Source organism: Leopardus geoffroyi, chromosome A3, assembly GCF_018350155.1.
Source record: "Leopardus geoffroyi isolate Oge1 chromosome A3, O.geoffroyi_Oge1_pat1.0, whole genome shotgun sequence".
NCBI lineage: Eukaryota > Metazoa > Chordata > Mammalia > Carnivora > Felidae > Leopardus > Leopardus geoffroyi.
Genome location: NC_059336.1, coordinates 79,568,781 through 79,595,929, shown reverse-complemented (window position 1 = coordinate 79,595,929; position 27,149 = coordinate 79,568,781). Strand labels below are relative to the sequence as shown.

The 27,149-nt window shown below is 36.5% G+C and overlaps 1 protein-coding gene across 4 annotated transcripts in view; it reads left to right on the top strand.

Moving 5' to 3' along the window:
• XPO1 (exportin 1) overlaps positions 1-26,863 on the top strand; it is a 46,026-nt gene extending 19,163 nt beyond the window's left edge. For all 4 annotated transcript variants that reach the window (XM_045446165.1, XM_045446166.1, XM_045446167.1 and 1 more), the window contains 21 exons: positions 9,492-9,553; positions 9,766-9,810; positions 11,039-11,220; positions 12,439-12,487; positions 12,569-12,688; positions 13,829-13,957; positions 14,618-14,776; positions 16,111-16,308; positions 17,331-17,469; positions 17,661-17,842; positions 17,921-18,077; positions 18,178-18,341; positions 18,915-19,049; positions 19,395-19,578; positions 19,878-19,984; positions 21,640-21,834; positions 22,538-22,706; positions 23,391-23,525; positions 23,608-23,767; positions 24,517-24,613; positions 25,733-26,863. In XM_045446165.1, coding sequence (XP_045302121.1) covers positions 9,492-9,553; positions 9,766-9,810; positions 11,039-11,220; positions 12,439-12,487; positions 12,569-12,688; positions 13,829-13,957; positions 14,618-14,776; positions 16,111-16,308; positions 17,331-17,469; positions 17,661-17,842; positions 17,921-18,077; positions 18,178-18,341; positions 18,915-19,049; positions 19,395-19,578; positions 19,878-19,984; positions 21,640-21,834; positions 22,538-22,706; positions 23,391-23,525; positions 23,608-23,767; positions 24,517-24,613; positions 25,733-25,879 — 2,915 coding nt within the window. In that variant the 3' untranslated portion in view covers positions 25,880-26,863. The remainder of the gene's footprint in view (positions 1-9,491; positions 9,554-9,765; positions 9,811-11,038; positions 11,221-12,438; positions 12,488-12,568; positions 12,689-13,828; positions 13,958-14,617; positions 14,777-16,110; positions 16,309-17,330; positions 17,470-17,660; positions 17,843-17,920; positions 18,078-18,177; positions 18,342-18,914; positions 19,050-19,394; positions 19,579-19,877; positions 19,985-21,639; positions 21,835-22,537; positions 22,707-23,390; positions 23,526-23,607; positions 23,768-24,516; positions 24,614-25,732) is intronic.
• The last annotated feature ends 286 nt before the right edge of the window (positions 26,864-27,149 follow it).

The window sequence follows — 27,149 nt, the reverse complement described above, 5'->3', positions numbered from 1 at the left end:
ATATGATAGAAAAGGTAATGTGTATAAAGCCCCTGGGCCCTTCTAGGTGCTAGGTATGAATAAACATCCGGCATGTGTTTCGCCAGTCTCTTTCCACAAAAATGTATTCGTTTCACCAAATAACCTTGAAATTTCTGCAGTAGCTTCCTAACTAGGCTCCTTAATACCTACTTTTGTGTGTCCCCTATATTTACCACAAAGGATTTACCCATGTTTCGTTTATTATTTTCCCAAACAAGGGATTTTAGTGCAGAGAATTGAGGGGGTTGGTAAGGCCAGGAGAGGGCCATTGAGGTAACTCAGATGTTAGTAAACACAGGAAGCAGCTACTAACCTTAGGGAAGGGGGAACAAAAGGAAAGAGATGGTTATCAAAACCTAGAAGCTGTTCACTTATACAATTTGATAAGAAGTTTGACTTAAGCATATACCCATGAAACCACCACTGTAATCAAGGTCTTCATCTTTGTGATTGCCTTCTTTTTTACCCTTCCTCCTCCCCAGTCTTTCTGTCACTTACTTGATTAGCTGGAGTAGAATGGCTGGATAATATGGTAGGTGCATGTTTAACTGCCAAACTATATTCCAAAATAGTTGTATCATTTTACATTCTCACTAGCAGTACAGTTGACCCGTGAACAGTGTGTGTGAGGGGTTAGGGAAGCTGACCCCCTGGCAATCACATATCTGTGCAAAACTTTTGATCCCCCAGAATTTAACTACTAATAGCCTACTGTGTGTTGCCTCATTTGATAACAGTTGATGAATACATATTTTGTATGTTGTATGTGTTTTATACTGTATTCTTAAAGTAAGCTAGAGAAAAGTGTTAAAATCATAAGGAGAGTACATTTACAGTACTGTACTGTATTTACCTAAAAAACCCACGTATAAGGGGATCTGTGTGGCCAAACCTGCATTGTTCAAGGGTCAACTGTAATCAATGAATCTTAAATAAACGGTTGTTTTGTGATAAAATATACATAAAGTATACATAACCATTTTAAGTGTGTAGTTCAGTGTTTGTAAATACATTCATAATATTGTACAACCATTATCACTATCAATCTCTAAAGTTTTTTCATCCCAAATTGAAACCCTACCCATTAAACATGAGCTCTCCCATTATACTGTCTCCCCAATCTCTGTTAACTACTTAACTACTGTTATGCTGTCTCTGTGAATTGCTTATTCTAAGTAACTCCTGTAGGTACAATCATTTTTATGTGTGTCTGGTTAACATCACTTAGCACATGTTTCCAAGGTTTGTCCATGTTAGAGCCTTCAATATCTGAATTTCATTTTTTTAATGACTGAGTAATATTCTTTTGTAGTCTATACCACATTTTTATTGGTTCATCTGTGGGTGGATGTTTGGGTTGTTTCCATCTTTTTGCCCATTATAAATAATGATGCTATAAATGTAATAAAATTTAAATTCCTTATGTATCCTTTATAGTTCTTGTTCAATATCTGAGGCCATAAAACCCTTTTAAAGAGTGATCGATGTTCTGGGGTACCTGGGTGGCTCGATCAGTTAAGCTTTGGACTTTGGCTCAGGTCATGATCTCATGGTTCAGTTCATGAGCTCAAGCCCCATGTCAGGCTCCACACTGGCAGTGCAGAGAGTCTGCTTGGGATTCTCTCTCCTCTATCTCTGCCCTTCCCCACTTGTGCTTTCTCTCTCATTGATCTTACAGCTTGTTCCTCCTGAAATTACTAAACATGCAGGTAATAATCGTTCTAGCCTATCTGTGTGAGCCCTGGGTTAAGAATTCCCGCTTTTGAGGGGTGCCTGGGTGGCTCAGTTGGTTAGGCGTCCAACTTCAGCTCAGGTCGTGCTCTTGCGGGGTTCCTGCGTTTGAGCCCTGCGTCGGGCTCTGTGCGGGCAGCTGAGAGCCTGGAGCCTGCTTTGGATTCTGTATCTTCCCCTCTCTCTGTCCCTACCCCACTCGCACTTGGTGTCTCTCTCTCTCTCTCTCATTCTCTCTCTCAAAGATAAACATTAAAAATTTTTAAAAATTCCCACTTTTGAATTGATTTAGCTGTCTGTCATTTTGCTGTTTGTTATCTGAAGTATTGAATTGAGTGAAGAGTAGAAACCATACTCTGGATTCATCTGTACAAGAAGGTGTAAAGAGGATAGATAACTATATTTTAGTGTCTGTCTTTCTGATGGTCACTGTTGGTGGTTAGATGGACAGATATTTGTGATAAATTTATGGCACAGGGAAAGAACCTTACTTTCAATTAAAATGGCTCTGAATGGAGAAATGTACCAAACTTGCATTGTTAGAGCTTAAGAATGTAAAGAAATATTTAAAGTGGAATTGGAGGGGCACCTGACTGGCTCAGTCAGGAGAGCATATGACTTGATTTGAGGGTTGTGAGTTTGAGGCCCACATTGGGGTAGAGTTTACTTAAAATAATAATGCATAAATAAATTTATAAAGTGGAATTGGATACTTTTAAGTATTGCACAGTGGTTGGAACTGGGGTGAACTCAGTTTTGTCTGTAATTTTGCTTTTATAATAAAAGTGTGGTGAGATTTTGTTTTCTGTAATATGTAAAAATTAGCCACTGTGAAAGAGGAATCAGAATGTGCAACTTTTTTTTTTAAATACTTATTTTTTTTTTTTTTTTTTTTTTAAATTTTTTTTTTCAACGTTTATTTATTTTTGGGACAGAGAGAGACAGAGCATGAACGGGGGAGGGGCAGAGAGAGAGGGAGACACAGAATCGGAAACAGGCTCCAGGCTCTGAGCCATCAGCCCAGAGCCTGACGCGGGGCTCGAACTCACGGACCGCGAGATCGCGACCTGGCTGAAGTCGGACGCTTAACCGACTGCGCCACCCAGGCGCCCCTTAAATACTTATTTTTGAGATAGAATGACTGGGGGAGGTGCAGAGAGAGAGGGAGACAGGTATGAAGCAGACTCTGCACTGACAGCAGAGAGCCCGTTGTGGGGCTCGAACTCAGGAACTGCAAGATCATGACCTGGGCCAAAGTTGGATGCTTCACCAACTGAGCCACCCATGCACCCCCAGAATGTGCAGCTTTTTTTATTCAACATATTTTATAATTTGTCTAGGAATGCAGTTTTTCTTAGTAGGTAGAATCATGTATTTGGTGGAAAAGTTGCTGACAATCTTATCACTGACCAGATAGGATGCTAAGGTAGAACCTTAAGTAAATTTTGAAAAGTAAGTCTTTTGCTCCCAGGGGAATATGACACCAACAGGAAGTTGTAGTCAGTAATAAGTTCTCATATTTTAAAGGTTTTAGTGAATCCTCTTTATGAAATTCAGGTTTGGTAATGGATTTCTTTTACCCTGTCATTATCCACTTTTTGGAAGATATTCCTAGATGCAAGTAGCTTGCAAGATGATGTGTAACTTCTAAGGCAGGATGATGTTTATTTTATATTTTCTAATGTTTATTTTTGAGAGAGAGAGTGTGTGAGCAGGGGAGGGGGGCAGAGAGAGAGGGAGACACAGAATCTGAAGCAGCCTCCAGGCTCGGAGCAATCAGCACAGAGCCTGGACACAGGGCTTGAACTAAGAAACTGTGAGATCATGACCTCAGCTGAAGTTGGATGTTTAACCCACTGAGCCACCCATGTGCCCCAGGATGAGGTTTATTTTAATCTTACCTTTTAACTAGCTAAAGTTGACATGCTCTCTACTTTCAATAAGTTTATGTTGACTGTTTAGCATTGCTTGTTTTTTTATTTTAATGTTTATTTTTGAGAGAGACAGACACAGCGTGAGCAGGGGAGGGGCAGAGAGGAAGGGAGACACAATCTAAAGCAGGCTCCAGGCTCTGAGCTGTCAGCACAGAGCCCAATGTGGGGCTTAAACTCATGAACTGTGAGATCATAACCTGAACTGAAGTCCGACTGAGTTACTGAAGTTACTGAGCCACCCACGCACCCAAATTGTTTATTGTAAATAAGACTGTCAGAAGACATTTTTCTTTACCTTGAGAAAATAGATTATAAGAGATAAATGCATAAACATGGATTTGAAAATTTTGCATCATAATATGCTTTTCCATGACTAGTTTGCCATTTTTATGCTAGTGTAGATTTTAAAGAAAACATACATGGCCAGTCTTTTTTAAAAAACAGCACTTAAAAAAATAAAATAACACTCTTCAGTACTTTGTAGGTTAATTTAAACTTTGGAGGTGAATTTTTGTTCAAATTGAGAAGAATAGAATGAGGAGCTATAGATAAAAATTTGTTAAAAGTGATTTTATGAATCCCTTGAAAAGCTTGATGACCTAGTAACAAGAACATAATTGTGCTGAAATGTTGATTTTTCAAAAACTTTTTAATTTTATCTATATTTGTGTGTCTTATCGTTTCTTCATTCCCAAAGAGGAGCTTAGAAATCTGCTGGAAGAAATATCCCAGGTTCTTCACATACACTTTCTGAATGATAGGAAACAGATAATTTTATATTAATAGGTTTTGACAGATAATAAAGTTTTATATGAATGTGTATAGGGAGTGCCTTATTTTAAGAAATTTATATTATGTGAATGTCTCTTTTGCACGTGACAGACATGAATTCGTTTGGTACAAAGAATAAGACACTGAGAATATATAATTTTCTGTCAAATCTCAGATAATTTTCTGTTAAGTTTCAGAAGCTGAGCTTCTCTAATAGTTGTCAACATTTGGCTTTTCTGCCTTGATAAGCACGATGTCATTGTGCTATTTCTTTAGTTTTTATTTAAAAGTTTTTTTTTTTTTGTTTTTTTTTTTTTTTAAGCTTACTTGAGAGAGAGACAGAGACCATGCGAGTGGCAGAGGGCCAGAGAGAGAATCCCAAGCAAGTTCCACAATGCCAGTGTAGAGCCTGACTTGGGGCCCTAACTCACAGAACCGTGAGATCATGGCCTGAGCCAAAACCAAGAGTCGGACACTTAACTCAGCCACCTAGGCGCTCCATTGTGCTATTTATTTACAGTTGTAAAACTCCTCCTCATGGAGCTGCTTTTTTAAATTTTGGGTAAGCCATGGAATGTACTTGGGGAAGAAGTTAGAGTACTTAATGAAATAAGCTTTGTACCTAGCAATAGGAGATTCCAGACACTTTATGTGCAGCAGTACTTGATCAGAAAAGGCGTTGTTCCGGTGTTCTGAAGGGATTGAAGTACTGTCATTTCAGAGTGACATTAAATTAAATTAATATTATATTGTCTGTGAGAAATTTCCATTTTTGTTTTCCTACTATTTTCATCATTTACGCTTTGCTTCATCTACAGGTGAACCTCAGACCTCTGAAAACAGGGAGAAGATACTTAATTGATTTAATTGGTAACAGAAGAGTTGAAGGATCTATTTGATCCTATTTTACTGTTCCCTGAGGCTGAGAAAAGCCTCCAAACAGATAATATGTGTTCCAAATAGAGGCAGCAATAATGGTTTTAGACATTGTTTCATTCCTTATGACAGATTAAGAAGAAAACTACTAAATCTCATTATATGGTATTGTCTCTCCTTTAACAGAGAAGGCAATATATTTGTTTCTGTTTTTAGGCTGTTTCCTGTGTTAAGAGGATTCAGAGGGATGTTTATTGTTGTTCATATTTTTTTAGAATTGTCATTTAATTTTTTAAAGATGCCTTAGTAGTAGTAATTGATGTAAAGAACAGAAGGACCAGCGATACCATATTTACGTTTTGGTTAAACCTCCTGGACACTAAGGATATGTGGGATTGTTTTGTGGGTTAGCCTAAATAATTGGTAAAATTTAGCTTTTTTTTTTTTTTTTTTTTAAGGTTATTTATTTTGAGAGAGAACACTGGGGAGGAGGGAGGGAGAGAGAGAGGATTTCAAACAGGTTCCATGCTGTCAGCACAGAGCTCTACACTGGGCTTGAACTCACAAGACTCTGAAATCATGACCTGAGCTGAAATCGAGTTAGATATTTAATCAACTGAGCCACACAGGTGCGCACCTAGCTTGTTTTTTAAAACTGATGTATGGTTGTTAAATGATTCATGTACAGAAGCACTTGTTTTAAAATAAGTTTGATACTCAGAGCACCTGGGTAGCTCGGTTGGTGACAGTGCAGAGCCTTCTTGGGACTCTCTCTGCCTCTCCCCTGCTCATGTGTGCTGTTGCAGTCTGAAAATAAATGTTAATAAAACAAATTTGATGATCTTATTTCCTTTTTTTAGTAGTCTTATTAAAACTAGACCTGATTTTGTGTCCACATAGCCTTCTTCTTGTTTTAAAATAATTTTAGACTGTAGAAATGTTGCCCAAAAAATATAGAATGCACTTAATACCTTTTGGTTTATTCTAATACTAACAAGCTTCTGCAACCATAATAAAATTATCAGAACCATAGCAGGGGGGGTGCCTGCGTGGGTGGCTCAGTCGGTTAAGCATCCGACTTCAGCCCAGGTCATGATCTTGCAGTTTGTGAGTTTGAGCCCCGTGTCAGGTTCTTTGCTGACAGCTCAGGCTGGAAGTTGCTTCACATTCTGTGTCGTCCCCCGCCCCCCACCACCGTGTACTCCTCCCCGGCTCAATGTTGTCTCTATCTCAAAAATAAACATTAAAAAATTTTATCAAAACCATGAAAAGAACATTGGTTCGGTACTATTAACTGAAACATGCCCATTTAAATTTCACGTGTTTTTTCTAAAGGCCTTTTTCTGTTCTACAGCTTAGTGTGTTTTTTTTAGTGTTCTTATGTGTGATGGTTCTTAATCCTTGCTTGATACATCTTTGACACTTTTGATGAGTTTTGATCATTTATTTATTTTGTAGAGTGTATTTCAGTTCAGGTTTGTCTTAATTCCTCGGGATTAAATGGAGGTTCCATGATTTTTTGATAAGAATGTCATAATGGTGTTGTATGTCCCAGGTGCCTGGGTGGCTCAGTCGGTTGGGCATCAGATGTTGGCTCAGGGTCATGATTTCACAGTTCATGGGTTCGAGCCCTGCGTCTGGTTCTGTGCTGACAGCTCAAAGCCTGGAGCCTGTTTTGGATTCTGTGGCTCCCTCTCTCTCTCTCTGTCCCTTCCACACTCATGCTCTCTCTCTCTCAAAAATAAATAAAACAATAAAAATTTTTTAAAAATAATGGTGTTGTGTCCTTAGTCCACCAAGACAGGGTATGTAATGCTAGTACATTTATTTATTATTAACATTTATTATCTGGTTATGGTGGTTCCTGCTGTTTTTTTAACAAAATTACTGGGTTTTTTCCTTGAAAACGATCTTGGGATAATTCAGATCACACTGGTAGCTTATTTTTTCTGAAAGGTTTTCCCATTCTTTTTTAGCATTAATTGATTTTGTCTGCAGCATTTAGTATTGTGGTCTTTGCCTAGGGTAGAACTAGCTTTTAAAAATGTAAATGAAGAGTGCCTGGGTGGCTCAGTTGGTTGAGAATCCCGACTTCAGCTCAGGTCATGATCTCATGGTTTGTGGGTTCAAGCCCCATGTCAGCTGTGCTGACAGCTCAGAGCCTGGAGCCTGGTTCAGAGTGTGTGTGTGTGTCTCAAAAATGAACAAACATTAAAAAACTTTTTTTATTAAAAAAAAACGTAAATGAGATAGTTTAGATTGTATAGAACAATTAAATTTTTGGCACTTATCAAACAGTTTTTTAAATGTCTCTTAATCTGTGAATATTGATACCTTTAACATTACGTTTTCAGTTGATAAATAGCTCTCGTGTGACTTTATTGGACTAGTAGTTTTTTTACAATAAGGAAATTATTTACATAATTAGTGTATTTTAATGTTTAGTTGCTTGGAATATGAAAGAAAATGGAGGAACAAATAGAATAAATTTAATACTTCAGCACATGAAGTATTGAGATGATTTTACAATCAAATCAACATTTTACTGCCTTCATGTCAGCTGTATTTCCTGCTTAATATTATGGGTAAATTTCTTAGCAAATCCCCTCTCCCTGAGTTCCAAATTTGTTAAATAAAGCTTGGGGCAACATAGTTCCAGAAGCTCTTGAACTGTATTTCCAAAGGTCATAGCTGTCAAAGATGATGATCGTTTGGTACCAAAGCCTAAATTAAATGTGAGAATAGTTTTTATATGGTAGGAAATCATAATTTGTTTATTTAAGGGTCCTACCTCTCAAACCCATTGGATGTATTGATGTAGGAGCACTGTGTAATTTTAAAACTGAAGGGAACTTACAATAGGTGTTCTGTAAATTTTGAATGATGTGAATTAAAATCACAGGCAAGAAGTCTTTGTTGTTTAAAGAATAGGTTGTACTATTAAGATATCCTTAAGTGGGGCGTCTGGGTGGCGCAGTCGGTTAAGCGTCCGACTTCAGCCAGGTCACGATCTCGCGGTCCGTGAGTTTGAGCCCCGCGTCAGGCTCTGGGCTGATGGCTCAGAGCCTGGAGCCTGCTTCCAATTCTGTGTCTCTCTCTCTCTCTCTCTGCCCCTCCCCCGTTCATGCTGTGTCTCTCTCTGTCCCAAAAATAAACAAACGTTGAAAAAAAAAAATTTAACGTTAAAAAAAAAAAAAGATATCCTTAAGTAAATAACATTATAAACAAAGCTTTCTCCTTAATTCTTGTGTATTGTAGTGGAGAGGACAAGTTAAAATCATTTCCACCTCAGGAGCCTGGGTGGCTCAGTCGATTAAGTATCCAACTTTTGATTTCAGCTCAGGTCACGATCTCCCAGTTGGTGAAATCAAGCCCTATGTCAGGCTCTGCGCAGACAGTGAGGAGCCTGCTTTGGGATTCTCTGCCCCTCTCCTGCTCAGGTGTACTTTCCTCAAAATAAAAAGTTTCTAGGAATACCTTAATGTTACAATTAAATTTGTAAAGGGAAACAACATCTAATCTTGATTTAGAAATATTTTCAATAGGGGCGCCTGGGTGGCTCAGTCGGTTAAGCATCGGACTTCAGCTCAGGTCATGATCTCGTGGTCCATGAGTTTGAGTCCGTGAGTTCGAGCCCCGCGTCAGGCTCTGTGCTGACAGCTCAGAGCCTGGAGCCTGTTTCAGATTCTGTGTCTCCCTTTCTCTCTGACCCTCCCCTGTTCATGCTCTGTCTCTCTCTGTCTCAAAAATAAATGTTAAAAATTTTTTTTCAAAAAAATATATTTTCAATAAACTTACTTAGAATGCTTTTCAGGGGTTTTGTAGTTTTAACCTTATAAAAATAAGTTTATGTTTATTTAAATGAGCAACAAATTAATCCCTGGTGGGGGTTTTTTTGTAATTACATGTTGACTGATATAGCATTAAAGAATATCTTAGAATATAATCTGTAGTCGTTAAACCTATACATGTGGTAAAGTTAACAAAAGTTAAAATTTAAAGGGTAGTACACAAAAATGATGGGCATCATTCAAAAAGTAAATATTTCTGATGGGATTGGGGTTTATTATCTGACCTTTTATCTTCCCCTTCCTCGGTTTTTTGTTACTGATGATTTATTGGCGTGCTATGAAAGTGTTGAATATTTTTTTTTAATAGGAATTAAAAAATACGTTGTTGGCCTCATTATCAAGACGTCATCTGACCCAACTTGTGTAGAGGTAAGACCATTTTTGGAAATTAGTGTGAGAATTTAAAATCATTTAAATAATGAATCTTCAGCTTAAATCTACTGTCACAGACATACAAACATAAATGTACAATCATTTACAGTAGATCTGCATTCATTTTTTTCAGAAGAATTCCTTTGCTTGTGTTCTTACTATTTCTTATTTTAGACATTCATTTAATCTAAACTTTTTTCTTTTCTTAGAAGGAAAAGGTGTATATTGGAAAATTAAATATGATTCTTGTTCAGGTAAGCTTTTACTTGATTTACTGTTTTCCATAGAATAATTAATGCTTCAGTTAGGCTGATTACTGGAACAAAATATTCAAACCTACTTGGTCAAATAGCTAGACTAACATCTTAAAGTAATAATAGTTTTTACAATAACTATAATCTACCGTTTTCGCATTTGAAATTGTAATTTTGCTATGGTTGAAAACTTTATATACTGTAAGTTCATCACTTCTATGGCTCCAGTATGGATCAGACCCATTACAGTTTTTTCATTTGCCTGTTCCTGTGCATACTTTTTTTCCATGTCATCTGTCTCCATTTTAATTCATAAATCATTGCTTTTGAATTCAACATTCCTTAAACCGATCTCTACACCTAGTCTGTTTTTCAAACTTATCTAATAATCTCACTTTTGAATTTTGTATTTACATATTTTTTATAATACTGCAAAAGTTTTCCTGAGAACATTAATTGGTATGTGAGGAAAAAATACAGGTTTTTCCATTTAGTAAGTGATGAAAACATTTGGGCTTTCATTAAGTTATGCTTTTATCCTGGGGACTTTTTGATGTCAGCCTATCTTTGGGATGGAGAGAAGTACAAAGAAGTTAGTTACCTCTTATAGTAACAGGTACTATATGGAATATCTGGTTGGGAAAATCCTACTATGCATAATATATAGTATAGACTTTAAAATGTAATACAGTTCATTAGACTTTGATCAAAGATGATTCCATCCCCAATTATACTGCTGCCTTCCAAATTTATATGAGAAAATGAGCCTCTCTGCCCATCATGTTTTTACTGCTTAGAGTTAGATCTTTATATCTACTAGGATAATATGTACGTGTGTATCCAGCTTGTATTGATATGCATGCGTATTAGAACCAACTAGACCAGGGTACCTGGCTGGCTCAGTTGGTGGAACACGCAAGCATGCATCTCTTGATCTTGGGGTTATGAGTTCATGCCCTATGTTAGGTGTACAGATTACTTAAAATCTTTAATTAAAAAAGAAAAAGGAACCAGACTAGACCAATTGGGAAAACTGAGAGGAGTCGTGGGCATTTGAAGCCGAAAACTTTATCTGTGTTATACTTTATCTATGTTATACTTTATCTAGTTGATTCTATAGAGGCTGGCACATTTCAAGGGGGAAAAAATGAAAAGTGGTTGTTATTCACTCTTGCTTTATCTGCCATTGAGAAGTAAAATGAAATTAACATTTCCTATCTTATTTCAGATACTGAAACAAGAATGGCCAAAACACTGGCCAACTTTTATCAGTGACATTGTTGGAGCAAGTAGGACTAGTGAAAGTCTCTGTCAGAATAATATGGTGATTCTTAAACTCTTGAGTGAAGAAGTATTTGATTTCTCTAGTGGACAAATAACTCAAGTGAAAGCTAAGCATTTAAAAGACAGGCAAGTAATTATTTTGCTTTAGAATTTAAGCTTTTCTGAAAGGGTGTCCAGGAATTTGGAGGTAGATTATAAATTTTTGAGATTGTAAATATGTTAAATTGCTTTTAATTGTTTTTGTGTACAAATTTAAATAGTCCTAGAGTGGACCTAATAATTCTAAATCTGGAGCCTTGAAAAATTAATGTGTGATGATAAAGATAGGATGTCATACTTCATTGTCCAAAATAACTTCATACATCTCATGCAAAAGGAGTATAGGTGTGGAGTTTCTAGAAACCTTTGGGATCTGTTTTTATATGGTGACTAAATATAATTCAAGGAAATGACTTGGGTCCAAATGTCAACTGAATTGTTACCAGTCCTGTGTCCTGGGAAGCAGGCCACTTTATTTTTTCACTTAGTGATAAAAATTTGTTCTCGTCGGTAGGGCACAGCAGTATTTCACATTTATATATTCAAACTAGCTTCAGACTTCACAAGTTTGTCTCTGTTTTGGTGTATAAGCATATTTTAGGATTTAGGATACATATATATAATGCCACCCCTCTTATTTTGCAGAGTTTTGTTTCAACTGTCTTGATTTAAAAGACAGATTGATTTTAGGTGCTTGGCTGGGTCAGTCAGTAGAGCATGCGACTCTTCTTGATCTTAGGGTTGTAAGTTCACATCTCATGTCGGTATACAGATTACTTAAATAAAATCTTAGGGGCGCCTGGGTGGCTCAGTTGGTTAAGCACCCAATTCTTTGTTTTCAGCTCAGATCATGGTTTCATGGTTCATGGGACTGAGCCCTGTGTCAGCCTCTGTTGCTGACAGTACAGAACCTGCTTGGGATTCTCTCTCCCTCTCCCTCTCTCTCTCTCACTGCCCCCCTCGCATTCCCTCCCCCACTCCTCAAAATAAACAATTTTTTAAAAATAAAAAATCACTAAAAAGACCAGATGGATTGAAATTACTCACATTAGAGGAAGACAAAAATCTCCACAAAATCAAATTATGTGCTCTTTATAGTATTCTTTATGGGTAAGCTTTGAAAGAGTTATACTACATGTAGTTTTAGTAGCTTTTGTAGCTTTTGATGAAGTTATTGATATTTGTGTTTAAATAGAAGTGACTCAAATTTTTAGCGACCAGATTGGTGACATTTTTAGTAATTTTCTTACTATGTAAATAATTACAGTGTTTGTGTCTTCTAAACAGTTTACTTTTTTCTTTTAGCATGTGCAATGAATTCTCGCAAATTTTCCAGCTGTGTCAGTTTGTGATGGTAAGTGCTTTTGATTTCATTTTTTAAGTAACAGTTAATTGTAGGAAGAGGATTATTTACCAGGTATGTTTTCATTAATAGGAAAATTCCCAAAATGCTCCACTTGTACATGCAACTTTGGAAACATTGCTCAGATTTCTTAATTGGATTCCACTGGGATATATTTTTGAGACCAAGTTAATCAGCACATTAATTTATAAGGTATAGTGAATACATTTCAGTTCTTTATCACTGTCTAGTTGGCATATGTTCATAATTTGTAATGCTCTGTGCTATAGAAAAACCATTTTGCATTTATAGGTATAACTAGTGTTATTTCTAAGATGAGAAAACTGCTCAGGAGAATTTTTCATTAGTTGCAGCTGGTAATTCTTTGAAATGGTGTCAGAAATCTTAGAAATCCATGTGAACCACTGTTTAACAGATGTGATTTGATTTTAGTTGATTGTATAGATCACAATAAGGTAAATCAAGGGACATTTCTGTAAAACAAAATCTGGGTTTTTTCCATTTTGTTTTTTTTTAAACCAATAGTGTGTAATGCCTAGCCTATATGAGGTCTTAATAATTGTTCATCCAGAGATGACTGGGTACCAATTGGTGTATTGTTTTTCCAGATGTTTTCTTGGCAGATACAATGAATAAATTTGTATGCCTAATTGAGGCCTTATTATAACTTAACATTTGAGGCTTTATAGTTCAGTTCATTGAGGTAATACTCTGTTCTAATATGTGAATTTATAATACTTGAGACATTGTATTGGTAGACAATTATATATAAAACTTATTGTCAGTTGTACTGCAGAGGAAACATTGTTAAATAATAATGACACAATCTACTTTTCTAAATATTTATTTTGCATAAATTTTATACATGTATCAGGGCAATAGGCATGTCTGTTATTTCTTTTTTAAGGTTTTTGGTGCTTACCAAATTGCCATCCACAAATGGTATGCCAATTTTATCACACGTTCGTTAATCCTAGGTGTGCTGCCCATCTCTTAAAATCCTAAGTAAATCCTGGGACTTTCTTAGACTATGGATAAAACATAATGTCCTTAATTAAGGCATATAATAGATTCTGGGAAAGTCACTAAGCAACTTTGTGTTTTAGATGTCTGAAGACCTATCAAAATAAAGCACAGTTTGCTCCTGAAGCTTTTACTGTCTATTGGATGTATAATGAAATTTCCTCAAAATATATGTGCAAACAAAATGTATCTATCCATTTATCTGTTTTTTTTCCCCTCTTATGTTCTCAATTGTTAAAACCTTTATTTTTTTAATTGTTAATAAAGTATTAATGGCCATTTAATTTTATGCTTCGTTTATTAAAATAGTTCCTGAATGTTCCAATGTTTCGAAATGTCTCTCTGAAGTGCCTCACTGAGATTGCTGGTGTAAGTGTAAGCCAATATGAGGAACAATTTGTAACATTATTTACACTGACAATGATGCAGCTAAAACAGGTAATACAACACTTAACAACAGACTAAATAATTTTAGTGCTTTGGAAAAAGTTGGGTTGAACTGCTTTGTCACAACTAATCAACCATAACAGATCTGCTATAATGTGATTGTGTGTTTATTATATAAAATAAGATTAGGTAGAGGTTTTAGTGAACGTTTTGAAAATTCCTTGAAATAAAGATTCTGGGAGTATCATAGTAATGTATTTAAACAGAATTTAAAAACTTGGAAACCTGAGGTTTAAGTATTAGCTTTTCTTCTGAAAACTTCTGTCTCTAAACTAAAGAGATGGTCCAGTACAATCTTGATTAGGTATGTAGGAAATTATTCGGAATGTTACTCATAATACTACATAACAGTTTGTGTTTACAATACAAATGAATTACTTGAATATTTTTGTTTCTAATAACATTAAGGAAGGAAAAGTCTGATAACGGAAAAATTGAAAAGAAATCTTATCACTTGTAGCATTTTTAAAAATCAGAAGCCAGAACACAAAAACAACTATAAAGAACCAAAGGTTTCTAGTGAAGAATAATCTATTTAAGTCTATGGTTTAATATTAGTAACAAGGAGATCAAATTTTGGGCTTAGAAATAATGTCTTTTGCGGGTTTTAAAATACAGGCTCAGACTAATGGTCCATATTTAAACTTGTAGATGCTACCTTTAAATACCAATATTCGACTTGCGTACTCAAATGGAAAAGATGATGAACAGAACTTTATTCAGAATCTCAGTTTGTTTCTCTGCACCTTTCTTAAGGAACATGGTCAACTTATAGAAAAAAGGTTAAATCTCAGGGAAACACTCATGGAGGTAGGCTTTATGAAGCCTCTGGCTTCTGAAATTCTTCTCTACATAATGAAAGCTTTTTCAGAAATGCCTTTGTTCTCAAATGTCTACCCTTTTATTAATGTCTGTACCTTTGATGTATCTTCTTACCTCTTACTCGTCAGTGCATAAAAATATGTTCTGAGTTACAAGCTGAATTTGCTTTTTTATATTCTCAATAATGCCAGATCAGTAATTTTATTATCAAAATTAAATTCCTAAAGGGTACTCAGACATTTCTGAGATGGAGTCTAAAGATAGTCTTTAAAATTGAAGTGTGATGCATGTAACGTAAAACTGTATTTTATAGTGTACAGTTCAGTGACATTCACAGTGTTATCAACTGTCACCTTTTCTAAAACCTTTTCATCACCCACAAAGGATGACATACCTATTAAAATAATCCTTCATTCTGCTCTCCCCCCAGCTACTTAGCAACCACTTATTTGCTCTCTGTGGGTTTACCTATTCTGAACCGTTCATATAAATGGGCTCATGGTTTTTGTAGTTAGCTTCTTTCACTTAGCATGTTTTTAGGGTTCATTCATCTTGCAGCGTATATATTTCATTTCTTTGTGTTTCATTCCATTATTCTTTGAATAGTGTTCCATTGTGTGATTGTATCATATTTTGCATGTCCACTCCTGAGTAGATGGATATTTGGATTGTTTACACTTTACTATTGGTACTAAATGTCCATACCTTTTTAGGGGACTTAATTAACATATGTATTGGCTAATAACTACATAAGGTTTTTGAAGTATTCCAGGACCTGTCAGAAGACACAGTTTGGGGTCCTTGGGTGGCTCAGTCAGTTAAAAGTCCTAACTCCTGATTACGGTTCATGAGATTGAGCACAGAGCCTGCTTGGGATTTTCTCTCTCTCCCTCAAAAACAAATTAATGAAACATTAATAAAAGGAAGAAGAAGGGTACCTGCTTTGCTCAATGGGTTAAGCATCCAACTTCGTGCTTAGTTCAGGTCATGATCTGGCTTGTTGGTTGAGCCCCGTGTTGGGCTCTGTGCTGACTGCTCAAAGCCTGGGGCCTGCTTAGAATTTTGTGTCTCCGTCCCTCTTTCGGCCCCTCTCCCACTTGTTCTCTGTTTCTCTCAAAAATAAACATTTAAAAAAAGGGATGAAGAAGAAAGCACAATTTGTTCCTACAGAATATCTGTAGTGTGTTAGATGAATGATGAAACAGAGTTGTGTAAAATGAAGCATGAATTTTTATTTCCTGTTAATGTAACGAGTGGAAGGCAATTTGTGGCAGGATAATAATGTCTAAGGATTATTTTGATAGTTTTGGTCTTCTTTGTAGGCCCTTCATTATATGTTGTTGGTATCAGAAGTGGAGGAAACTGAAATCTTTAAGATTTGTCTTGAGTACTGGAATCATTTAGCAGCTGAACTCTATAGAGAGAGCCCATTCTCTACATCTGCTTCTCCGTTGCTATCTGGAAGCCAACATTTTGATGTTCCTCCCAGGAGACAGCTGTATTTGCCCGTGTTATCCAAGGTAACTCAATTGGGTGGTTGATTGCTCACTCTTCCTTTTCCTTGCTGTGATTTTGAAGACTAAATGCAAATGGTGGGTTTTATTTTATTTTGGCTTTTATGATCTATCCAAATAAAAGAGTTGCAAAAATTGAATCCAACTTTTTCATGCCCGTTCAAAACTAGACCATTGAAAAGGGATTGGTTTAAGAGCTTTGGTTTTTAGTAGTGTGGCCTTACGAGTATACTGCATCAGCACCACCAGTGAGTTTGTTAGAAATGCGGATTAAGAGGTGCCTGGGTGGCTCAGTGGGTTAAGCGGCCTACTTTGGCTTTGGCTCAGGCTCAGGTCGTGATCTCACCTTTTGTGAGTTCAAGCCCCGCATCAGGTCCTGTGCTAACGGCTCGGAGCCTGGAGCCTGCTTCGGGTGCTGTCTCCCCCTGTCTCTCGGCCCCTCCCCTGCTCGCACTCTGTCTCTCTCTCTCTCAAAAATAAATAAACAGGGGCGCCTGGGTGGCGCAGTCGGTTAAGCGTCCGACTTCAGCCAGGTCACGATCTCGCGGTCCGTGAGTTCGAGCCCCGCGTCGGGCTCTGGGCTGATGGCTCAGAGCCTGGAGCCTGTTTCCGATTCTGTGTCTCCCTCTCTCTCTGCCCCTCCCCCGTTCATGCTCTGTCTCCCTCTGTCCCAAAAATAAATAAACGTTGAAAAAAAAAAATTAAAAAATAAATAAATAAATAAATAAATAAACATTAAAGTTAAAAAAAAAAAGAAATGCAAGTTAAGAGATCACTTACCAATCTAGTGAATCAATCTCTAGATGAGACACAGGAAACTTAACAGTAGATGTTTATTCATGATAAATAACATTAGAAAACTTACTGTAGAATTCTATTTTCTAAATGTCTATATTTTATATTGTGAGAACAATTTTGGGAGGTATGTTGGTCTAAATATAAAGTGCTTATTCTTAATTTTTTTTCCTATGCTGGATGTGGCTGATTTCATAGAGGTAACAGGTTTTTCTTGTGTATTTGTTGAATAGGTCCGTTTATTAATGGTTAGTCGTATGGCTAAACCAGAGGAAGTATTGGTTGTAGAAAATGATCAGGGAGAAGTTGTAAGAGAATTCATGAAGGATACAGATTCCATTAATTTGTATAAGAATATGAGAGAAACATTAGGTAAGTTAATAAATGCTGTCAATTTAATCTTCATCTTTGGAATTCTCTTGGGGTGAAAATACTAGGAAATGTATAGTTTTCTGAATTTGTCAACAACCATCTTTATTAATGTACTGTTATTTCTTAGTTAATATTTCTATTCATAGAGTTTTGCTATTTGACGTTTTGGAACCTTTTCCCTTCCTTTATAGTTTATCTCACTCACCTGGATTATGTAGATACAGAAAGAATAATGACTGAGAAGCTTCACAATCAAGTGAATGGTACAGAGTGGTCATGGAAAAATTTGAATACATTGTGTTGGGCAATAGGCTCCATTAGTGGAGCAATGCATGAAGAGGATGAAAAACGATTTCTTGTTACTGTTATAAAGGTATGCAAGTGGTAGCAACTGGAACCTTTAGGTCACTGTATTTTATTCTAAATGACTCAAATTTCTCTTGTTTTACAGGATCTATTAGGATTATGTGAACAGAAAAGAGGCAAAGATAATAAAGCTATTATCGCTTCAAATATCATGTACATAGTAGGTCAATATCCAAGATTTTTAAGAGCTCACTGGAAATTTCTGAAGACTGTAGTTAACAAGTTGTTTGAATTCATGCATGGTAAATCCTCTTTAATATATATTACTTAGTTATTCTATGCTTCTTGAACAAAAACATTTTTTCTTGAAAATCTTATGATAAATGTTTTTGTTTTGTTTAGAGACCCATGACGGAGTCCAAGATATGGCTTGTGATACTTTCATTAAAATAGCTCAAAAATGCCGCAGGCATTTTGTTCAGGTTCAGGTTGGAGAAGTAATGCCATTTATTGATGAAATTTTGAACAATATCAACACCATAATTTGTGATCTTCAGCCTCAACAGGTATGTAGAGCTCTGAGTATATCTCTCTTAGAAAATGACTACTGTTTTAATCGGAATGCATTTAATGGGAATAGGGAGTTCCTTACATCACTCAGGACCCATCATAAGTACACGTGTTAATCCTCCTCCCTATTTCACCTATCCCTCCACCCACCTCTCTGTTGGAGTGGTTAAATGTTCATAATGAGACAAAAATTTAACCAGAAGTTTGTTAGGCTATTTGTCTACCTGATGCAAGTTATTTCTCACACTCATAAAATGAGTTCCACTACAAACATGAATTGCTTTCCTTATGATGCATTAAAGTAAAATATCTGGGGGCACATGAGTGGCTCATCTGGTTAAGCATCTGACTCTAGATTTCTGCTCAGGTCACGATCTTTGTGGTTCATGGCTTCGAGCCCCATGTCAGTGTCTGTGTTGACAGAGTGTAACCTGCTTGAGGTTTTCTCTCTCTCTGCCCCTCCCCTTCTCCCGTTCATGTGCTCTCTCTGTCTCAGTCTCCTCCCTGCCTCCCCCCCAAATAAATGAACTTTTTTTTTTCTTAAGTAAAATGTCTGCCTTTTTACATAGGTCCATACATTTTATGAAGCTGTGGGGTACATGATTGGTGCACAAACAGACCAAACAGTGCAAGAACATTTAATAGAAAAATATATGCTACTTCCTAATCAGGTTTGGGATAGCATAATCCAGCAGGCAACCAAAGTAAGTTTTACTGCTTTTTTTCAAAGTTCTAATGGAATGTAAGACATGTTATTTACAAAAAGTAATGAATTCAGTACCTTGGATGTGTATTCGTTATCCATGAATGGTTTCTGCATTTTTGCACATTAAAAAGAATTACACTATAATCTTACTCTGTTTTGATGGTTTAGTGGGACACTTTCTATTCTTGTAGACATAGGCAATAAAGATTTTTGTATTTGTTTTACTCTCAGATTATAAATGTGCGGGTGGTTTGGAGTAAGGTGTAGGTAGTGTTTTTTCCTTTAGTAATTACAAAGGTAAATTTCATGTGATAAATGAAATTTTGTTACTTGTCTTTCACAGAATGTGGATATACTTAAAGATCCTGAAACAGTCAAGCAGCTCGGTAGCATATTGAAAACAAATGTTAGAGCCTGCAAAGCTGTCGGACACCCCTTTGTAATTCAGCTTGGGAGAATTTATTTAGATATGCTTAATGTATACAAGTGCCTCAGTGAAAATATTTCAGCAGCTATCCAAGCTAATGGTAAGTGATTCTGAACTTTTGTGGAGTGGTGTATGACAAGTCAGTTCTTTAAACATTCATTTCTCACAGATTTAATTTAACTCTCCCAATGTCCCACATGACCCCAGACAATTATTTTTAACCAGTTGAATTCCCTTTCCCTTGTAAAATTAGTCTAATTTTGTTTTCCCGGTACATTTATTTCTGTGCCTCTGTCTTTAAGTTTTTGTGTGGTAAATGGGAGCTAATAGTGTCTGAAACAAACTACTGATGTAGAATTTTAGTTGTCAAGTTGGATTCCACTGGATTGTATTTTTTAGGTGAGATGGTTACAAAGCAACCGTTGATTAGAAGTATGCGAACTGTAAAAAGGGAAACTTTAAAGTTAATATCTGGTTGGGTGAGCCGGTCCAATGATCCACAGATGGTAAGTGAAACGTTACACTTTTTGTTTAAGTGGATGTTGTATTTTCCTATATATGCATATTGCCCAATTAAAGGTAATTTCGATGCACATATTGGGGGGGATTATTTTAGTGTCCTATTTTTTTGGTCGTCAAATACTTTAAAATATTAGTTAATATATACCATGTTCCTAAGAAATTGCTCTTAGTGGGGGACAGTGGTGATATGTAACAAGGTGGTAGCTCAAGCCATTTCATTTTTCTACGGATAGGGTAAAATTTTTTGTGTTCTTTTGGGATTTTTCAGAGCAATTTACAAAGCTGTCATTAGTTTGCCTCTGCAGTGAGAGTAAGTGCTTTCCCAGTTAGAGGGATTAAAAATCTCTTTTTTTAGGTTTTTTGTTTTGTTTATTTATTTATTTTGAGAGAGAGTGTGTGCGTGCAGGGAAGGGACAGAGAGAGAATCCCAAGCAGGCTCCACACTGTGAACGCAGAGCTGGACTTGGTGCTCAAGAACAAGACCATGACCTGAGCCGAGATCAAGAGTTGCATGCTTAACCAACTCTGCTACCCAGGTTCCCCACTTCTTTTGGTTTTAATTGGTTCTCAGAAATTAAACCAGGATCTATATGCCTCAACTTGGGAAAAAGTTCATTTTTTTTTAAATGTGTATTCTTTATTTATTCTACCATTTCATTCTCTTTCTTTGGAACATTGCAAAAAATCCTTTTCTGTTCATCATTGCTACGTGGAAACACTGGTTGACACATGTGCTGTTTACTTTCATAATGTTGAAATTTCAGTGTTGTTCCTTAACATATTTTCAGGAAATTTGTTCAGAAAACTGTGCAGTTCTCACGATAAAATACTGAAAAACACACTGAAGATTCAGTTTGTGGAAAAAGAATTATTACAGTGTTGAGAGTAAAATGAGAAACCAGTTCTGGTCTAAGAACAAGTGGCTTATTGGAAAAATAATGTGCTTATTCTTAAATTTTTACTAGATCTGTTTTGTATGGTAGGACACTACTAACACTGGTAATCTTCAGTTACAAGAAACATTGCTTGTATTTAATGTCCATGTCTTAGTAGAGAAACTATTAAAAGCATGTAAGTTACACCTTGAGATCCTGTTTATTGAGACTCATGGAAACCCATGGTCTTTTCTGGTACAGTTCCAATTCCTTTTACAAGTGTAAGGGATGGTTATTATTTTTGTTCATTAAGATACTTACCAGTTAGTATTCATTAAGTTAAAAAAAATCATTGAATGGGTGTCTATTTTTTATTATATATGAGCCTGCATGGTTTTTACAGATACTATGCATTGACGAAACTGATAGTATTGGTTAGGAGGAATTTTCTTTCCATTTAGCTAAGTTATCTCACATAGGATCCTGGTCCTATCATAGTAACATGGAGCCACTTGCTTGATATGGGGCTGCAGTTGCCTTGGTAATAACAAACTTGTAGTCTACAATAGGTTGTTGGCTCTTCCCAGCCTATTACAATTTCTTGGTTTCTTTTGCTAAAAAAAGTTTTAGTCTCCAAAACCAAATTAAATTGTGCAGTTTTCCAGTCTTAAGCAGATACTTAACTTAAATGTCAGTACAACACCCATCTAACTATATTAGTTAGCAAATACACATAGAATATAACTTTTTTTTTTTTTTAACAGGTAGCCGAAAATTTTGTTCCTCCTCTACTGGATGCAGTTCTCATTGATTATCAGAGAAATGTCCCAGCTGCTAGAGAACCAGAAGTGCTTAGTACTATGGCTATTATTGTCAATAAGTTAGGAGGACATATAACAGCTGAAATACCTCAAATATTTGATGCTGTTTTTGAATGCACATTGAATATGATAAATAAGGTATGTGGTTTACCTTACAGTTGTAGTGAGGAATTTTGCAGTATGTATCCTTGTAATTCTTGAAAGCATAAATGATACTTATGTGAATCGTATAAGTTTTAAAATCTGGAGTTAAATATTTGAACTTGCAGACAAGACAAATACTTTTTAAAATTTTTTTCTGTTAAAAGAGAATCTTAACAGCCAAATAGGGGTAAATTTGATAGGCTGTATGTAACATTCAAATAGCAGCCAGCATTTATGCTTATAAGAAATGGGAAAATCTATTAAGCAAGAAGGAAAAATGTAGATGTAAGTCTGAATTTACACAGTAGGTAAAATTTCAAATCTCTATTAGCAGTCTCAAAGTCCCTATCATAAAGTGGTAGTAATACTCGGAGTTACTAGAAAATGTGATGTTCTTTATGTGGGTTTTTTTGTTTTGTTTACTTTGAGAGAGAGAGCATGCACATGCTAGCTAGCATGGGAGGGGCAGACAGGTAGAGGGACAAAGAGAATCCCAAGCCGGCCCTGCACTGTCAGGGTAGAGCCTGACACCTGAGATCTTGAACTGAACCTAAATCGGGAGTTGGACATTTAACTGACCAAACCACCAGGGGGCCCCTAACAACTCCAAACTTTTGTAATAAATTAGTGTTTACTTCTTCTGTCTTACTTAACATAATTAAGGCATTGAAACTTTGTTCTCACCATTTATTTCTAGGACTTTGAGGAGTATCCTGAACACAGAACAAACTTCTTCTTACTACTTCAGGCTGTCAATTCTCATTGTTTCCCAGCATTTCTGGCTATACCACCTGCACAATTTAAACTTGTTTTGGACTCCATTATTTGGGCTTTCAAACACACTATGAGGAATGTTGCAGATACAGGTAAATACATAGAAATTAGGTCCTTTTATTCATTTGCCCTACCAATACATAACCTATAGACTCTTACAGGTAGGGCTGTATTTGTAGCTAGGTAGCTAGCACTTGTTATCAGGGATTTGTTTGAATGCATCAGTTGTATATATAGGTTTAAGAAAGTCCTAAAAGCAGTTTAATTATCTCTTCCATAGTGAGTCCATAGGCAGGATTGAATTATGGGGAAATGGGCATAAAATTCAAAGTAGAGGAACCTCTCTTATCCACTGTTTGTTTCCTTTTCCCTCATATGCTTTGCCTCTGTGCCACTAAGGGTCAAAATAAGGATAAACCACGACATCTTTAGCAGGAAATTTGCATCTCCTGCTAGAGATGTCGTGGTTTATCCTACTTATTTTTATTTTAGAGAGAGGGTGCAAATTGAGGAGAGGGAAAGAAAGCTGTCATCCTGAGCAGGCTCCGTGCTCAGTGTGGAGCCCAACACTGCTCCATCCCACAATTCTTGGATTATGACTTGAGCTGAAAATCAAGAGTCTAATGTTCAACTGATTAAGCCACCTGGGTGCCCCTATTTTGTTTTTAAACAGTAATTGGTTTCTGTAATAGATGTGTACTTGGTAATGCTGTTTTTAGAGTTGATAGGGAGAGAATTGACTTTTTTGGTCAATTTTGGTGTTCTATACATTTCAGGCTTACAGATACTTTTTACACTCTTACAAAATGTTGCACAAGAAGAAGCTGCAGCTCAGAGTTTCTATCAAACGTATTTTTGTGATATTCTTCAGCATATCTTTTCTGTTGTGACAGACACCTCACATACTGCTGGTAAGCACATAAACCCATGAAAATGTTAAGGGTTTCCATTGCTATTACATGATGGAGTTTATAATGTTCTTTTTATCAACAGGCTTGACAATGCATGCATCAATACTTGCATATATGTTTAATTTGGTTGAAGAAGGAAAAATAAGTACGCCATTAAATCCTGGAAATCCGGTCAACAACCAAATGTTCATTCAGGAATATGTGGCAAATCTCCTTAAATCTGCATTCCCTCATCTACAAGAGTAAATATGCTTTTTTTTTTAAATGTTTTTATTTGTTTTTGAGACAGCATGAGGAGGGGAGGGGCAGAGAGAGAGGGAAGACACAGAATCCAAAGCAGGCTCCAGGCTCCGAGCTGTCGGCACAGAACCTGACACGGGGCTAGAACTCACGGATTGTGAGATCATGACCTGAACCCAAGTCGGACGCTCAACCAACTGAGCCACCCAGGCGCCCCAATAAATATGCTTTTTTTTTTTTTTAACGTTTATTTATTTTTGAGACAGAGAGAGACAGAGCATGAACAGGGGAGGGTCAGAGAGAGGGAGACACAGAATCCGAAACAGGCTCCAGGCTCTGAGCTGTCAGCACAGCGCCCGACACGGGGCTTGAACTCACGGACTGCGAGATCATGACCCGAGCCGAAGTCGGCCACTTAACCGACTGAGCCACCCAGGCACCCCTAAATATGCTTGTAAAAAAAAAATTTTTTTAACGTTTATTTATTTTTGAGACAGAGAGAGAGAGCATGAACGGGGGAGGGGCAGAGAGAGAGGGAGACACAGAATCGGAAGCAGGCTCCAGGCTCCGAGCCATCAGCCCAGAGCCCCATGGGGGGCTCGAACTCACGGACTGCGAGATTGTGACCTGAGCTGAAGTTGGACGCTTAACCGACTGAGCCACCCAGGCACCCCTAAATATGCTTTTTAATACGCGTACATTTTTCATTTTAAAAATAGTGATTATTTAATTGTTGTGTTTTGATTTGCAGTGCTCAAGTAAAGCTCTTTGTGACAGGGCTTTTCAGCTTAAATCAGGATATTCCTGCTTTCAAGGAACATCTTAGGGATTTCCTAGTACAAATAAAGGTACGTATTTTCTTTGCACTTGGCAGAAGTATTAAGACTGAATATGATTAGTTGTTGCTTTGTGGAATTAAACACTTTTTTGTGAAGCAAAATGGACTTTTTGAATAATATTCAGGTTTACCTAGTTTGAGACTGATTCACAGTGAATAACTATAAAACATAGTTGACAAGAGGATAGGTTTAAAATGTTTTTGGAAGTGTGTTACTAACATAATTCATTTTAGATGATATAAAGGTCTGTTGCAATATTGTGAATATATCCTACAGATGATTTTTAAATTGTGGAAAATGGGGGAAGAAATATATTGGCAGTCCCTTTGAGGATTTATACCCATTTGGTTAGTTAGGAGTCCATTTTAGGGAATTCTGACAAATTAGGTAATTTTTTTTTTAATTATTCATTTATTTTGAGAGAAAGAGGGACGGGGGGAGGGAGAATACCAGGCAGGCTTTACACTGTCTGCACAGAACCTGACACGGGGCTTGAACTCACCGCAAACTGTGAGATCATGACTTGAGCCAAAATAAGTCAGATGCTTAACCAAGACTGAACCACCCAGGTACCCCATGAAACAGGTTTTTAAATCTTTGTTTATGAAGCATATTCTGTATATGATATCAGACATGCCTCTTCTTATATAACCTTTTTTTAATCCCCAGAACTGCCACCCTTGGTTTTAATTTAGCTACACAGAATTGTATAAATATACCATAAATTAAACCCAGCCAGTGGGGGCACCTGGGTGGTTCAGTCGGTTAAGCCTCTAATTCATTGATTTCAGCTCAGATCATGATCTCACAGTTCGTGGGATCAAGCCCCGTGTCAGGCTCTATGTTGACAGTGCAGAGCCTGCTTGGGATTCTCTCCCTCTTTCTGTACCCTTCTCCTGCTCTTATGTGTACCATGCACACGCATTCTCTCCCCCCACCCCCAAAATAAATGAAAAAAAAAAAAAAAAAGAAGAAAGAAAGAAATTCAACCAATGGAAGGATAAATTCTATTCCTGTGTAAGCAAAAGAAGGTGCTTGTCTATGCTTTTTTTTTTTTTTCCAAAGCAGGTCTTTTTCCAAAATTGAAGTTTTGGTTTTTTTGACCGCTCAACTATCTTGTTTTCACAGGAGTTTGCAGGTGAAGATACATCTGATCTGTTTTTGGAAGAAAGAGAAACAGCCCTTCGACAGGCTCAGGAAGAGAAACATAAACTTCAAATGTCTGTCCCTGGCATCCTTAATCCACATGAAATTCCAGAAGAAATGTGTGATTAAAATCCGAAGTGATGCTGGGTTTTTTGGGGTTTTTTTGTTTTTGTTTTTGTTTTTTTTTTTGGGGTTTTTTTTTTTGTTTTGTTTTTGTTTTCTGGTTTTTGTTTTTTTCCCTCTCTGCAACACTTGTTAGCAGAAGAAAACAACAGCATCTGGATATTTGTCGACCAAAATGATGCCAATTTGTAAATTAAAATGTCACCTAGTGGCCCTTTTTCTTATGTGTTTTTTGTATAAGAAATTTTCTGTGAAATATCCTTCCATTGTTTAAGCTTTTGTTTTGGTCATCTTTATTTAGTTTGCATGAAGTTAAAAATTAAGGCATTTTTAAAAATTTTACTTCATGCCCATGTTGTGGCTGGGATGGGGGGAGGAGGTAAATTCAATTTGAACATATACTTGTAAATTCTAATGCAAAATTACACAATTTTCCTGTAAACAGTACCAATTTTTAATTAGGGAGCATTTTCTTTCTAGCCTGTATTTCAGCCTAGAAGAAAAGATAATGAGTAAAACAAATTGCGTTGTTAAAAGGATTATAGTGCTGCATTGTCTGAAGTTAGCACCTCTTGGACTGAATCGTTTGTCTAGACTACATGTATTACAAGTCTGTATGGCAAGTTTGCAGCAAGATCATGTGCATATCATCCCATTGTAAAGCGACTTCAAAAAATATGGGAACACAGTTAGTTATTTTTACACAGTTCTTTTTGTTTTTGTGTGTGTGTGCTGTCGCTTGTCGACAACAGCTTTTTGTTTTCCTCAATGAGGAGTGTTGCTCATTTGTGAGCCTTCATTAACTCGAAGTGAAATGGTTAAAAATATTTATCCTGTTAGAATAGGCTGCATCTTTTTAACAACTCATTAAAAAACAAACAAAACAAAACTCTGGCTTTTGAGATGACTTATACTAATTTACATTGTTTACCAAGCTGTAGTGCTTTAAGAACACTACTTAAAAAGCAAAATAAACTTGGTTTACATTTATTCTCTCCCTTTATTGGCTCAAGATTATTCCTGTATTAATGAAAGTGGTTTTATTACGTGTTTTACATTTTAGGTAACATTATTAAGTGAAGTTTGACACTTGTTGGTTTACAAATATTATCTCTAGGGTTTCTGGAGTTAAGGGGTAACAAAGAGAATGAGAACCCAAGTGTAAGAAGCTTGCGGATAGCCTTAATTGTATTCTTGTAAAATCTAACACTTCGAAAGTTGCCATATCCCTTTAAGAAAGGGAAGAAAGAGGACAATGTGTAGATGTCCTGTAAAA